Source organism: Stomoxys calcitrans, chromosome 4, assembly GCF_963082655.1.
Source record: "Stomoxys calcitrans chromosome 4, idStoCalc2.1, whole genome shotgun sequence".
In the NCBI taxonomy this organism is placed as follows: domain Eukaryota; kingdom Metazoa; phylum Arthropoda; class Insecta; order Diptera; family Muscidae; genus Stomoxys; species Stomoxys calcitrans.
Genome location: NC_081555.1, coordinates 48,606 through 65,442, shown reverse-complemented (window position 1 = coordinate 65,442; position 16,837 = coordinate 48,606). Strand labels below are relative to the sequence as shown.

General features: G+C 35.6%; 1 protein-coding gene across 1 annotated transcript; it reads left to right on the top strand.

Moving 5' to 3' along the window:
- Nucleotides 1–5,611: 5,611 nt before the first annotated feature.
- Nucleotides 5,612–13,653, top strand: LOC131996677 (supporter of activation of yellow protein-like). Its single transcript, XM_059366345.1, has 11 exons — nucleotides 5,612–5,620; nucleotides 6,319–8,524; nucleotides 8,589–8,806; nucleotides 9,050–9,135; nucleotides 9,202–9,354; nucleotides 9,417–9,863; nucleotides 9,919–10,191; nucleotides 10,940–11,231; nucleotides 11,299–11,452; nucleotides 11,510–11,698; nucleotides 11,764–13,653. Exons 1-11 carry the CDS (start codon nucleotides 5,612–5,614, stop codon nucleotides 12,363–12,365), a joined length of 4,629 nt encoding a protein of 1,542 aa, XP_059222328.1. The 3' UTR covers nucleotides 12,366–13,653.
- The last annotated feature ends 3,184 nt before the right edge of the window (nucleotides 13,654–16,837 follow it).

The following is a 16,837-nucleotide window of genomic DNA, read 5'->3' as shown; positions in this document are numbered from 1 at the left end:
ACTTTCATTTGGTATTTTCATTCTCTCTAGATATCGCATACGATGTGGATGTTAGTTGAAATTGATGCATCTCTGGATATCCCATTATAAGAATAAACGTTATCAAATATTTTTCATATTAATTTTATTGAAAATTTTCTTTATAAGAAAGAATTTTATATATTTTACAGAAAAATCGTCTCGGCGTCAAATTTTTTTGTGACAATTGGAATACTTGTCTACCTAAATTTTTCTATCGAATGTTGAGCACTCCTACACGCAACCAATTAATTACTATTAGTGGCGGAATTATCTTGCGGTTTCAAACAATTTAATCGGACTCTCCCATTGCAGCCGGTTGTACGAACCGTATTGACCCGATGGAGTCCTCCATCGGCAAGGGCTATCGCCTCAGGTAAATGCACCAAAAGTGAAAACCTTTAAAAAACTATACTTATGAATGAAGGAAAAACATTTATATTAATGAATGTACTAAATATTTGTAAAATAGAATGTCCCTTAGCATAGGACACAACTCAAACGATAGACTAATAAAAAAAGAAAAAATGTATGTAATGAAGTAAATCATTTTAACAACTAATATGATTTATCTATACTTTCATTTGGCATTTTCATTCTCTCTATATATGGCATCCGATGTGGATGTTTGTTGATATTGATAAATCTCTGGATATCCCGTTATAAGAATTAACATTACTAATTTATTGAAAATTTTCTTTATAAGAAATAGTTTTATATTCTACAAAAAAAAATCGTCTCGGCTACGAACCGTATTGACCCGATGGAGTCCTTCATCGGCAAGGGCTTTCGCCTCAGTGTACAACACACTGCTACCACAACAACTATTTTTTGCCATAAACATAGGTCCCATATAATTTGATCTATTTTTCGAGCACTTTATTAAACCCGTAATACTTTGTAAATTATAACCCATGTCGTAAACAGAATATTATAGCCATTAAATCAATCTGAAAATGAAACAACTTATTTTCAGTAACATTTAGTTAAAAACCTCCTTTAATACGGAATTGTATTATAACCTACAAGGCACTTGCAAAATGCTTTTGTATATTGTAGACATGTAAGACTTAATAATGTAATCCTTATGCAAAAACAAAAAAAAACTTAGCTTTACGTAATAAAAAAATTGAAACCAAACATTTGTCACTGTTAGTTCTTAGGAGTATATATATGATTTACTACAAATTGCAATAGATATCCGCTCGTTAATGCATGACGAAAATTTTAAAATGTTTAATACATCACATTCGGTTGCTAAACGATCAACATATAATTATTTACCATGTATGTCGACGAATTATTACTTTTAAAAACATTCTATTTGTTTGGTAAAATGATCAGCTTGTAATTGCTTTATTCATATAGAAACTATTCTGGTTTGTACTAGATTTCACTTTCATGCGAATAAAGTGCCAAAATTTCATAAATGTTCATTATAAGATTTCTTAAATAAAATCAACCCACTCTAATCAGATCAAATTTGATTTAATGTGGCACAATAAATACAATTAGATAAAATTTTATACTTTTAGACAAAATTGACTTCAAATTTGTCCAAGATATAATTTCATATAATTATGTATATCTAATTGGATCAGATTAGACATAATTTTATATGATTAAATCTTAAGCTATAAAAACATCGAGATTGACATTTTAAGTCTATGCATTAGTTTATTTACGAAATTAATAATTTATTTAAGGATTTAAAAAAACTCGCATCTCACGCAAGCACGTATGTGCCTTCACCGGAGGCTATTGCACCTTCCGGCGAAACCATCCCATTCCGCCAACAAATCTCAGGAAACCTCCCAGAGGTACGTTCGCAAGATCACACAGGGGCCTAATCACGGCATTCGATTTCGAGATTTTTCAATCGAATTGTACATTTTTCGAATCATGAGACTCGATATCGAGTTGCGTTTTTCGAAATATTCGATTGCTCTGTTGTCGCCGAGAAGGCTTTCTTTTGATTGTTTAAGCATTTATTTGTACACATAAGAATGCAAAAACGTAAATTTTTGGTTGTGTTTTTCTCCTTTTTTGTCTATTTATTATAAAGAATGATTTATATACTATTTTTGCCAAATTTAACATAAACTAATTAACAACAATTAATTCCGGTCAACTTAATGAAACAGCAACACAATAAGATACTGCGCACAGACTAAGGGACAAAAAAACTGCGGAAGTTTCATTCCTTACTCTCGGTGACGGTGTAGCTTGGAAGAAGATAAATATATGAAACCTTGCCATAATCGTTTTCAATCGATGCATGACTTTAAACTCCTGTTAGAAGCCATTGTATTTCTGCCACTTTTTCACCACTTCCAACTTTGGAAGCTTGTAATGATCAAAAGATTTAATTGTTGATATTGCTGTCGCGCAGAAAACTTTTTACGCACATAAAATCATTTGCTTTTTGCTCCTCTCCATACATTTGCAAAATCAACCACATGCGTATATCGAAGCGCTGTAAGAAATTTACTCCGTTTGGTAATGAAATCTTTGATTTTGTCTTCCTAAGAAAGAGATCCACCAACACAGCACAATAAAGAGTAATTTTGCATTTAGATTTACAAAACCATGTAATATTTATTTTCATTTACTGCCGCCGACTAAGTTTTCTTATTTGTTTTGATTCTAATTCTATTTTTAATACTGGCAACGCAGTACAAAATGATAGCAAATTTCGATCGAATACCGCGATCCAAATATGTGTTCGTATCAATAATATGTTCGAAGCAAAAACGAATACGCTATCGAATGTGATTAGGCCGCAGATCGCAGAGGAACCGCCTCCACAAAAAGGGAGTCTGCATCCCTGCAGACCCAGACATGAACAGAGCAAGTGCTCAATAGTACCCTCCTCATCTTGACATCTCCTGCAGAAGTCATGGCCTATGGCACAGTGTCCTGTTATGACCTCTGTTAAGGTACTCATCGACCTCTTATCAAAGGCCAGTAACTCCTCCGTCCTGTGACCACGACGCTGGCCAGACTCGGGACCTTCTGGAATTCCCTCGTAGTACTGGCAACGGAGTACAAAATTCGATCGAATTGCGCAATCCAAATATGTATTCGTATCAACGTAAAAGTTCTCTTTTACATGGCCCTCCACCATACCAGTACTCCATAGGTCAATACTAGTCTCACAAAAGCCATATATATCGAAGAAATCATCTTGTTGGTTACTACCACTTGCTAAAAGACATCCACCAACAGGAGTAAAGAGCACACAGTGCCTTACGGCGCTTTTCCTCCGTATTCCTCTTCAGGATAGCTTCAAATCGAGGACTATGCCAATTTGCTGGGTGATTGCGTCAAAAGTCTGAATTACAGTATCTTTTATCTACGAGTGAAGTGCACCAGCTCCTTCCTCGTGTTGGTCCTCCAGCCATTTCAATGACTCTTCCATGCTTTCTCTAATCGTTGATAGAAACCTACCTCGGGCCAGCAACACGTAGTCGTCTGCACAAGCGATTATCTCCGTACAATTTAAAATATACTCGTTCATTGAGGAGCATGACTGTATAGTCCCTGCACAATTTGAGTTTGGCGCTATACATCATCGATGGGGCAAAGCTTTCCATTTCCGTGGTTGTTAGAATCTAACATTAGAATAAAAATATATCAAATACGAGTGTGAAAAACGGACTATTTGAATTTCAACAAGCATCGTTTACAGGCAAAAACAAAACCAACCATTTTCTAATTCAAAGATAATCGCCATCCTTAGCAATAATAGGTTTAGCTGTGTGTTATAAAAAAAATTGAAGTTATTGCCACGTTTAATAAGACTTTGCATTTATACAAGAGCCTGCATAAAAATAAAAGACATCGAGATTGAGTGGCGGCGTATTCGAGCTCAGGGGCCGTATTGCCGCATACGTGATCGAGTGCGCTTTCGTATCGAAATGTATTTCAACTTGTATTTAATGGAAGTTATGCCTCTTGTTTATACATTTTTTTGTCAAAGTTTTGATAAATAATGAACGACTTAAATACTCGCGTTCCTAAATTTCGAAAATCCCCGTTCAACAAAAAGATACATAATGACAATAGAGAGATTTCGAACGATTTTACTCGTTCACTTATACTGTAATTCGGCCCCAGCTTTCATTGAACGGTGTCTTTTGGTGGACGGTAGTAAGATGATCGCCATACTTAGCAATAATAGGTTTAGCTGTATGCTACAAATAAATGAAAGTTATTGCCACGTTCAAGAGGACTTTATTTGCATTCAAACAAGAGCCTGCATATAAATGAAGGAAATCGAGATTGGGTGGCAGCATATTCGAGCTCAGCTTTCATTGACCGGTGACTTTTGGTGAGCGGTATTAGGCTGATCACTGGCTGCAGCAGTTTTTGTTGACTTTTAGCAGTCTGCTTAGATTATTATTAATTTTAGCTGATTCCGGACGAAATCGATTTACAAAAGTGGAGAATTGCGACCCAAGTTTACTCGTTCACGCATGCGGTAATTCGGCCCTTGCATTTGTCCTTGGTACAGGCCCTGGATTTGTTTTGTGGTCAATCGGCAAGAACGTTGTGAATTAAGGACTAATTCCATATGCTAGCTAGCGACCATTTTAGAGTCTACGAACATCCCACTACTAGAATTCTTGGACAAACATATGTTTTGATTCTCTAATTACTTTATTAAGAATTGGACGATATGAAGTAAAGGTAAGAAATCTTTAGCGACTTATACGAGTATGGCATAAAAAACAATGCGCTATTCTGTAAGAGGCTGTAATGCCTTCACAGCTATCAAACTTACATGCACAGACGGACGGCAGGGATTTTTTGAAGTGACAGCTTCCCGTAAACTTGACTCTGTCTGCTAGTCTATTGTTGTTGAGGGGCTTTAGGTGAACAGAGGCGCAATCCTGAACTCGCTCTAACCATATGAATTAAAGGTAAGAAATCTTTAGTGACTTATACAAGTATGGCATAAAAAACAATTCGGTATTCTGTAAGAGGCTGTAATTCCTTCACAGCTACCAAACTTACATGCACAGACGGACGGCAGGGATTTTTTGAAGTGACAGCTTCCCGTAAACTTGACTCTGTCTGCTAGCCTATTGTTGTTGAGGGGCTTTAGGTAAACAGAGGGGCAATCCTGAACTCGCTTTAATTGAACGGTAGGCGGCTCGTCAGTTTTTATTTGGCAGCAGCAGTTTTGAATATCCTTTAGCAGTCTGCGTAGATATTTATCCATTTCGACTGGTGCCGGACGACATAGTTTTGCCAAACTGGAGTATTGCTGCTCATAATTTGCTCCCTTTTAGCGCTGAAAGAGCAACAGGAGAGTTTTAGCAAATAGATAAAAAAGTAAAAAAAAATATAATTACCTCGTTTGACGAAGCAATGTCAATCTTGGATATTTTGATGTCCGGGATAGATGACATTATCCAGCATTTGTCCTTGGTACTGCGCTTGTGTTTGTTTTGTGTTTACTCAGCAAAAAACTTGTGAATTAATGACGGGTTGCATATTTTACCGACATTTTAGAGTCTATGAACACTCCATAACTGGTGTACTTGGACAAACAAGTGTTTTGATTCTCTGATCACTATTATTAGAAATGTATAAGGTGAATTAAAGGTAAAAAAAAATTTAGTTAATTATAAGAGTATAGCAATAAAAACAATTCCCTATTCTGTAAGTGGCTGGAAATCCTAGTGAGAAAAGTAGTTAGGTATGTTTATTGCTGAATTTCTGAAAACAAATTAAACGAATCTTCTTTTGTTTAGTAGGCGATGTTGATCTTATTGAATATTCTAGGAACGATTGTAGTCCAGTTCGTAGTTTTCAATTTGTTAGCTGGCTTGCACAGACGGACGGCAGGATTTGTTGAATTGACAGCTTCCCGTAAATTGTTCTAGGTCTATTGGCCAATTGTTGTTGAAGGGTTTAAGTTGACCAGCAGCGTATTTCTGAACTCGCTGCTCGTAACTTTTATCAAACGATGACTTTTGATGAAAGGTAGGCGGCTGATAAGTATTTATCTGCCACGTTTAATAAGACTTTGCATTTATACAAGAGCCTGCATAAAAATAAAAGACATCGAGATTGAGTGGCGGCGTATTCGGGCTCAGGGGCCGTATTGCCGCATACGTAATCGAGTGCGCTTTCGTATCGAAAGGTATTTCAACTTGTATTTAATGGAAGTTATGCCCCTTGTTTATAAATTTTTTTGTCAAAGTTTTGATAAATAATGAACGACTTAAATACTCGCGTTCCTAAATTTCGAAAATCCCCGTTCAACAAAAAGATACATAATTACAATAGAGAGATTTCGAACGATTTTACTCGTTCACTTATACAGTAATTCGGCCCCAGTTTTCATTGGGGCCGAAAAATGTTGGCTCTCCACAACAAAAACTAAAATTTGTCGTTGACACGGATATAAAATCAAATAAGAATACGATCACTTTACCAGTGGTTGATGTTGCAGACGAATTCGATCTATTAAATGTCGATAATGTCGGCGGGGAATCTAGTAATTCTCAAGAGTTCTGCGGCTTTAATGATAATGCAGATTGTACCCAAAATAAAGAAATTGGTCTGGATGCAGATGCTAACACTAAACCTGAATTGCCTCGGCGTCATTCCGATGATATGGATATAGATGAAACACTTAGGGATCAGCATGAACCAAAAATGTTTCAAAACGCCACAAACATTCATGCACAAGATTCCTCCAATTTTATTACTAATGAGGAAATGGACTTAAACGGGAAAGCATCGTTGAAAATTGGGCATATTATTGATACAGTTGATTTAACATCGTCAGCAGGCAGTTCACCAGTGCACCGTTTTGACTATAATGATGGCGAAGGAGAGGATAACGATGTCAGGGAGAAATCGCCAATGGTAACAAATACAATTGTGCCTTCAACAAATATTTTGTTAGAATGTCTACAAAGAGAGACCACTGTAATACAAAACACCCAACAATTGACACAACAAACACAGCATAACACAGCACTGCCTCCATTACAACCTAAACCTATGGTAGCAACTAAATCATCAGTTTCTCTTAAATATCCCCAGTTGGCTGAGCGTTTATTGGCTAACGGTTCATCAGTTGGCTGTATGGATGTAGGACCATCTAGTGCAAAGAAAGACTCCGTCGAAAATATCATAGACTCCATAGAAATTCTTGACACTCCGGAAGGGAGTCCTCGTGGTTTCATAGACGACAGACATGAAAATGATACTATCTTTAACGAAAACCTACAAACACTAAATGGTCTAAATGTTTCAGAGGAAAACCGTTTACTGAGCCTTAATAACAACAGTTTAAATTTGAAACGACCTGTTTCGCAGGAATGTCATGTTTCAGAGACTATATGTACAGCAATGTCGGAAAAGACAATAGAAACACCCTCTAAATTGCGCAAAATACAAAATGAAAGCGAACAGCTAAATACAAAAAATAATGCCTTACAACAATATCTTCCAACAGGATACCAAAATCATCAGCGGTTGCGTAAACAAAAACATGAACATTTGTTACCTATACCTATGGACGAAGTAACAGATGCCATTCAAACAAATTCGAACGATAGTTTAGACCTTCAAATTAATATTGACTCGAATGAAAATTCTACTCCAATTGTAAAAAAAAGGGGAAGACCTAAAAAATCGGAAATCAATTTAACCTCAGAAAATGCCAAAGAAGAACATACAATAAATTCAGACAATAGACAGGATTGCAAAGCACGCAGAGTTCAATTGTTACGAAAAAGACTAGCAATTGACATGGTCGATGCGGAGCAACCAGTTGCTCTTATTACCGACATTGCAACATCGGGAGGCCCAGAAGATAACAAAAGTGAACAGAATATTATAGAAACACCTAAAAGAGAACGAAATTTACGAACTCCCCTGAGAACATCGAGAAGAAGTAACACGCCAATAAACTTTCAAAGTGAGCTTAAAACATCAAAAAGTAAGCCTTTATCGTCATTGTCATTGGAAAACAAGAAAACATCAAACGATACAGGTTCTGAAAATGAACTCAATCACTTCCACGAATCGAATTCGTCTATATCGTCTGTCAGCTTTCATAGTTCATCAACAATTCAAAATATTACAAACATTGCAAATAGTGTTAGTCATTCAATGACTTCCCAAATTGATTTGACTATATCTTCATCATCAAGCAATAGCAATGGGAGCACAACGAACACAATTACCACTGTAGAAGCTACATCGAGAAACGATGGCCCCGTCTTTGTTATTCCTGATTGTAGTGTTAATGGTGCAAATATTGGAAGTAATAGTCATAATTCAATGTTGCCACCCACAACAATTTTATCGTCGTCAGATCCTTTACCGGATATGATATTCAAACCGAACGATTTCTCTTCTATAATAGCTACACAGCAATTAAGGGTCTCCAATTTTTCAACTGTTTATAAACCTGGATCAGTTGCATCACAAGAAGAAGAAACGGCGGACGATGTTAGTGGAGCAGATAACTCTGAAGGTTCGCCAATGCAGTTTAATACCACTTTAATAAAATATTAACTACGGAAAGTTTCTATTTCTAGATGACTCAGCCAGTTCTTCTTCTATGCCTGCAATACCAGGCCGTAGCCGTGGACGTGTTCGGGGATCCCGCGGAAGGAGTATTGGTCGTGGTCAACGAAGTCATGGTATTAGTCGTGATAGTTTAAGTGTAAAATCTATAGCTATGAATCGGCCACGTTGCATAGGAGCCCTTAAGCATACCCCTGATCCTGAGAGGATTAAAGAACTCTTCAGTCCGGTACGTAACATTTTTCTGTCACAGAATAAGTCAATAATAAAATCAAAAATGTCAACCGTCAGAGCCTTATAGCTAAGCCTAAATTTGAATGGCATTTATTTTTATTTCAATCCGTAGCGATTATAAGCACTCTGATTATTTACGACAAAATAGAGCGTGCTTATTAGTTTAATATTATCATTCACTGGCAAAAAAGGTATTGATATTCTTTTATAGACTAATTTTTTTTTAATATATTTTCAGTCTCCTCAAGTTTTTGAAGAAGACACCCGTATGAGCGCCGATTTGTCTCAAACCAGTTTACAACAACAATCTCCTTCTTATTCAAGGTACATAGGGTTCTATAATATTTAATAATATTATTAATATTTATTTATAACTAAACTATTTTGTAGCCAACCTGATTTTTTTACCAATGAGGAGTCCCAGTCGTCCATTATCAGCAATACGAGCATTATAGACCCGAATAGCACGGCATCAGCTCAAAATAGTGCATCCGCCAAGAAAACAACGAAAAAAAAGAAAATGGAAGTTTGCGTTGCTGAAGAGTATGTACAACTTGTGTTATTCGTTACTCTTACAATGCAGTAACTTTAATTATTTTTTTAAGCACCGACTTCACAGTTGCATCTATAGCAGAATATGATTGGCCGCCACCGAAAGGTTGTTGTCCCTCAAAAAATCGAGATACCTTTATGATACAAGAACAGGTTGCAATGTACTTGGGAATTAAAAGCTTCAAGAGAAAATATCCCGATTTACCCCGCCGTCAAGTAGATATGGAAGAGAGAAATTGGTTGCAAGAAAAAGGGCTGGTGTCTGAAAAAATGTGTGATTTAGGAATCACGGCCGTATGGGCTTCCGACATTTTGGACATAATGTATACAGATTTCTATGAAAAGTACGAGGAGTATAAGGACTTTGTACGGCAAAAACATTTGCGTGAAATAGAGGCTAAACAGAAATCACTTGGACTCAATGTGGCTGGAAGAGGTTTACAAGCTCGCGAAAGAGCCATGTTATCTACTAGCAAATGGAACTCATACTTTAACAGAACGTAAGTTACAATGAATATCAAAAGATTTCTAGGTTATGGTACAGACAATTTTCAGGCGCAAAGACGAACGATTGTCATTCCTCGATCTTCAAACGCTGGTCATTAACAAACCCTGCCCATCTACAGCCCCTTTATCTACTATACCCAACCGTCCAGTTGCTGAAGCAGTTGCGTTAGCTATAAAAACGGAGCGCATTTCTCAACCTCCGACTTTGCTTAAACCTCGGATTTGGGAACCATCAAGGCCAAGAGATATTTATTACCCGTTATCTCTCGTTCCAGGCCAATTTTGTGAGAAATATCACGACTATTCATCTGATGAATTACGGTAGGCATGGTCTTTAAACTATTTATAAACAAATATATTCTATTTTATTTTCACTTTGGATGTATGCCTCCCAATACGACGGTAGACCTTATTTTAAACTAAAGGGTGATTTTTTTGAGGTTAGGATTTTCATGCATTAGTATTTGACAGATCACGTGGGATTTCAGACATGGTGTCAAAGAGAAAGATGCTCAGTATGCTTTGAAATTTCATCATGAATAGACTTACTAACGAGCAACGCTTGCAAATCATTGAATTTTATTACCAAAATCAGTGTTCGGTTCGAAATGTGTTCAAATTTTGACAAATTTTGTTCAGCGATGAGGCTCATTTCTGGTTGAATGGCTACGTAAATAAGCAAAATTGCCGCATTTGGAGTGAAGAGCAACCAGAAGCCGTTCAAGAACTGCCCATGCATCCCGAAAAATGCACTGTTTGGTGTGGTTTGTACGCTGGTGGAATCATTGGACCGTATTTTTTCAAAAATGCTGTTGGACGCAACGTTACGGTGAATGAACACATTTCGAACCGAACACTGATTTTGGTAATAAAATTCAATGATTTGCAAGCGTTGCTCGTTAGTAAGTCTATTCATGATGAAATGTCAAAGCATACTGAGCATCTTTCTCTTTGACACCATGTCTGAAATCCCACGTGATCTGTCAAATACTAATGCATGAAAATCCTAACCTCAAAAAAATCACCCTTTATTTACAAAGAAATGTTTTCTATTTTATTTTCAATTTAGATGTATGCCACTCAATACGGTTGTAGACCCTATTGTTCAAATGTGGTCCTGCAAAGACTGTGGTAATAACAGCTCTGACACAGATTCGGCTATAGAGAGTATTGATAACAAGACTGAGATAGATAAATCATTGCCGGGCAGACGACACAAAAAACGTCGCCTACGGCGAACACGACAACCTGGAAATATGAGTGCTGATGAATTTAAGGTACCGCTGCTCCCTGGTGCACCAGTGATATCGACAAGTTCGACAGATTCTTGTTCCTCGAGTGATACGTCTTCATCGGAGACAGTAAGTGTTACTTTGTTTTAAAATATATATCTACATGTTTTGAATATAATTTTTTATTAAATTGCAGGATTCCGAATCGTCGTGTTCTTCATCGTCCTCTGATGAATCATCCAACGGTGAAGAATCATTGGCAACGTGTGAAGTCTGTTTACGTCCACATAATCGTAATCTCAATAATGTGCCCGAATTATTTCTACAATGTTATACTTGTAGACGAAGAGGTAGGAGCGATATAAATCCTCTTGGTCTTTTGAAATAAAAATTAATTTCCTTTTCAGTTCACCCCAGCTGCATTGAAATGCCACATCGCATGAGTTTACGCGTTCGAAATTACAATTGGCAATGCGCCGATTGTAAATGCTGTGTGAAGTGCAAACGTCGACATGATCAAAATAAAATGTTGTTCTGCGAACAATGTGACAGAGGTTTTCACATATATTGTCTTGGAATTAAGACCGTTCCTGACGGTAAGTTCAGACTAAATCTTTACACCAGTATTTTATGGTTCAAAATATTTTTCATGTTCATTAAGGTCGTTGGAGCTGTAACCGTTGTAGTATTTGTATGCGTTGCGGGGCAACGACACCAGAGGGCTTATCTCACATGCATCAGCTAATAAATACGGCGCAGGGAGAACATGTGAAACAAACTAAGCAAAAGAAGGCCAAGTGGGTTAATGAATATCGTTTGGATCACTTAACTAAGATAAAGGAACATTGTTCTATGTTATGCATTCCTTGTGGAAAAATGAAAAATTCCAAACGCGCGCAAAATGTAGCACACAATAACGCTACGACAAAAGCAACATCGCCGTGCTCCCTTAGTGAATCTAGTTCTAACAGCTTTATCAATTACCCCCCACCTTCAGCCATCTCATCACAAAAACTTTTGCCTTCTCCAAATGCAACATCAAATGGCGAATTAATGCACAGTAGCACTGTAAAGGAAAGTAGCGGTCATGCTGCGCCTTCGACTTCCATACCAACTGAAGATTCGTACTTCTCGGATAATAAAGATTCTGAAAGGTACTCGCCCGTACCAAGCAGTTTTACGTCATCTATAATAGCTGCAAGCAATACACAAATGACAACTACGCACAACGCAACTGGCGGCCCTCCTCCTGTGGTTGCCTGAGTAGGGGTAATACGTTTTTGTCCAAAGCTGCAACCACCGCCACAAACGCCTTTTTTAAATATACCGAATTTATAGCAGTTGTAAACAAAGTAAACTCTACTGGCTGCTAAATACATTTGGAAATATCAGGAGGTAGTTTTATTTTAAATTTATTCGTATGTTTCTTTTTCTCCATAAAATAATTTAATCTGCATTTTTTACTCGTATTGTATGGCTTACTTCACAAAGTAGAAACTGACATTCTAACCAAAGGTGTAAACAAATGTTTTCATTTATAATTTACCAGGATGTTGGAAATGGCTAAAAGATACAATATGATAATAAACATATTTTAACATGATAAAAATTAAGAAATTAGAGATGTATCCCTTCTATAATTTTAAATTTATTTTACGTCTCAAGCATTTGCCTGATCGAGATTACAAACACGTAGTCTCTTTTGATGTTTGATTCTTTAAGTAAGGCATCCGAAATTTATTTTTATAAATACATCATCTTTCAATAGATAATTTTTAAATAGATATTTATAAATTGTTTAATTAAACTTTATTTCTAATCATTTCACGTATTATTTTTTGTTTCGTCTAATTTAATTTTTTACTCTAAGGTTAATATATATACATAATTAAGAAAACCGTGTGGCTTGTGTTTTGTCAATTGAATGTGTTAATACTGTCCACAAAAATTACTGTTCAAGATGCCGCTTTCTTTCTTTTCTTATTTTCAGCGTCACGTCATTTGGCCGTTTATTTCATTTAAGCAGGCCATTGCTTTTTTCGTATCATCATTCTCTTCGTAGCATAAAGATCGAAATGAAGGAATAAATAGAGGTGCATTACACTCATCACCTTTTAAACACGTCAAATTCGGTGTTATTTAAACTCAAAATTTGCCCTAAATCATCCATCCTTAAACAGTTATCGAAAATTCGAATGAGAAGAATTTTGATTAAAAGTTATTTTTGGCAGCATTTTCTTTTTGAATTAATCCCAAAAAACGCAATAACTTCTGTTATTTGGATATAAGAAAATTCTATTTCAATAGACCATAACATTATAGATTTATAATTTTTATTTTTCAAATAATAACAAATACTGTATTTATTGACGCAATCCATATGTAAACACACCAAAAGTGAAAACCTTTAAAAAACTATACTTATGAAAGAAGGAAAAACATTTATATTACTGAATGTACTAAATATTTGTAAAATAAAATGTTCCTTAGCATAGGACACAATTCAAACGATAGACTAATAAAAAAGAAACAATTTATGCAATGAAGTAAATCATTTTATCTAATATTATTTATCTATACTTTCATTTGGTATTTTCATTCTCTCTAGATATCGCATACGATGTGGATGTTAGTTGAAATTGATGCATCTCTGGATATCCCATTATAAGAATAAACGTTATCAAATATTTTTCATATTAATTTTATTGAAAATTTTCTTTATAAGAAAGAATTTTATATATTTTACAGAAAAATCGTCTCGGCGTCAAATTTTTTTGTGACAATTGGAATACTTGTCTACCTAAATTTTTCTATCGAATGTTGAGCACTCCTACACGCAACCAATTAATTACTATTAGTGGCGGAATTATCTTGCGGTTTCAAACAATTTAATCGGACTCTCCCATTGCAGCCGGTTGTACGAACCGTATTGACCCGATGGAGTCCTCCATCGGCAAGGGCTATCGCCTCAGGTAAATGCACCAAAAGTGAAAACCTTTAAAAAACTATACTTATGAATGAAGGAAAAACATTTATATTAATGAATGTACTAAATATTTGTAAAATAGAATGTCCCTTAGCATAGGACACAACTCAAACGATAGACTAATAAAAAAAGAAAAAATGTATGTAATGAAGTAAATCATTTTAACAACTAATATGATTTATCTATACTTTCATTTGGCATTTTCATTCTCTCTATATATGGCATCCGATGTGGATGTTTGTTGATATTGATAAATCTCTGGATATCCCGTTATAAGAATTAACATTACTAATTTATTGAAAATTTTCTTTATAAGAAATAGTTTTATATTCTACAAAAAAAAATCGTCTCGGCTACGAACCGTATTGACCCGATGGAGTCCTTCATCGGCAAGGGCTTTCGCCTCAGTGTACAACACACTGCTACCACAACAACTATTTTTTGCCATAAACATAGGTCCCATATAATTTGATCTATTTTTCGAGCACTTTATTAAACCCGTAATACTTTGTAAATTATAACCCATGTCGTAAACAGAATATTATAGCCATTAAATCAATCTGAAAATGAAACAACTTATTTTCAGTAACATTTAGTTAAAAACCTCCTTTAATACGGAATTGTATTATAACCTACAAGGCACTTGCAAAATGCTTTTGTATATTGTAGACATGTAAGACTTAATAATGTAATCCTTATGCAAAAACAAAAAAAAACTTAGCTTTACGTAATAAAAAAATTGAAACCAAACATTTGTCACTGTTAGTTCTTAGGAGTATATATATGATTTACTACAAATTGCAATAGATATCCGCTCGTTAATGCATGACGAAAATTTTAAAATGTTTAATACATCACATTCGGTTGCTAAACGATCAACATATAATTATTTACCATGTATGTCGACGAATTATTACTTTTAAAAACATTCTATTTGTTTGGTAAAATGATCAGCTTGTAATTGCTTTATTCATATAGAAACTATTCTGGTTTGTACTAGATTTCACTTTCATGCGAATAAAGTGCCAAAATTTCATAAATGTTCATTATAAGATTTCTTAAATAAAATCAACCCACTCTAATCAGATCAAATTTGATTTAATGTGGCACAATAAATACAATTAGATAAAATTTTATACTTTTAGACAAAATTGACTTCAAATTTGTCCAAGATATAATTTCATATAATTATGTATATCTAATTGGATCAGATTAGACATAATTTTATATGATTAAATCTTAAGCTATAAAAACATCGAGATTGACATTTTAAGTCTATGCATTAGTTTATTTACGAAATTAATAATTTATTTAAGGATTTAAAAAAACTCGCATCTCACGCAAGCACGTATGTGCCTTCACCGGAGGCTATTGCACCTTCCGGCGAAACCATCCCATTCCGCCAACAAATCTCAGGAAACCTCCCAGAGGTACGTTCGCAAGATCACACAGGGGCCTAATCACGGCATTCGATTTCGAGATTTTTCAATCGAATTGTACATTTTTCGAATCATGAGACTCGATATCGAGTTGCGTTTTTCGAAATATTCGATTGCTCTGTTGTCGCCGAGAAGGCTTTCTTTTGATTGTTTAAGCATTTATTTGTACACATAAGAATGCAAAAACGTAAATTTTTGGTTGTGTTTTTCTCCTTTTTTGTCTATTTATTATAAAGAATGATTTATATACTATTTTTGCCAAATTTAACATAAACTAATTAACAACAATTAATTCCGGTCAACTTAATGAAACAGCAACACAATAAGATACTGCGCACAGACTAAGGGACAAAAAAACTGCGGAAGTTTCATTCCTTACTCTCGGTGACGGTGTAGCTTGGAAGAAGATAAATATATGAAACCTTGCCATAATCGTTTTCAATCGATGCATGACTTTAAACTCCTGTTAGAAGCCATTGTATTTCTGCCACTTTTTCACCACTTCCAACTTTGGAAGCTTGTAATGATCAAAAGATTTAATTGTTGATATTGCTGTCGCGCAGAAAACTTTTTACGCACATAAAATCATTTGCTTTTTGCTCCTCTCCATACATTTGCAAAATCAACCACATGCGTATATCGAAGCGCTGTAAGAAATTTACTCCGTTTGGTAATGAAATCTTTGATTTTGTCTTCCTAAGAAAGAGATCCACCAACACAGCACAATAAAGAGTAATTTTGCATTTAGATTTACAAAACCATGTAATATTTATTTTCATTTACTGCCGCCGACTAAGTTTTCTTATTTGTTTTGATTCTAATTCTATTTTTAATACTGGCAACGCAGTACAAAATGATAGCAAATTTCGATCGAATACCGCGATCCAAATATGTGTTCGTATCAATAATATGTTCGAAGCAAAAACGAATACGCTATCGAATGTGATTAGGCCGCAGATCGCAGAGGAACCGCCTCCACAAAAAGGGAGTCTGCATCCCTGCAGACCCAGACATGAACAGAGCAAGTGCTCAATAGTACCCTCCTCATCTTGACATCTCCTGCAGAAGTCATGGCCTATGGCACAGTGTCCTGTTATGACCTCTGTTAAGGTACTCATCGACCTCTTATCAAAGGCCAGTAACTCCTCCGTCCTGTGACCACGACGCTGGCCAGACTCGGGACCTTCTGGAATTCCCTCGTAGTACTGGCAACGGAGTACAAAATTCGATCGAATTGCGCAATCCAAATATGTATTCGTATCAACGTAAAAGTTCTCTTTTACATGGCCCTCCACCATACCAGTACTCCA

Coding starts and splice junctions, on each gene's coding strand:
- LOC131996677 (XM_059366345.1), top strand. Junction 11,232..11,298: donor ATACGTCTTCATCGGAGACA/GTAAGTGTTACT, acceptor ATTAAATTGCAG/GATTCCGAATCGTCGTGTTC. Junction 11,453..11,509: donor TTATACTTGTAGACGAAGAG/GTAGGAGCGATA, acceptor TTTCCTTTTCAG/TTCACCCCAGCTGCATTGAA.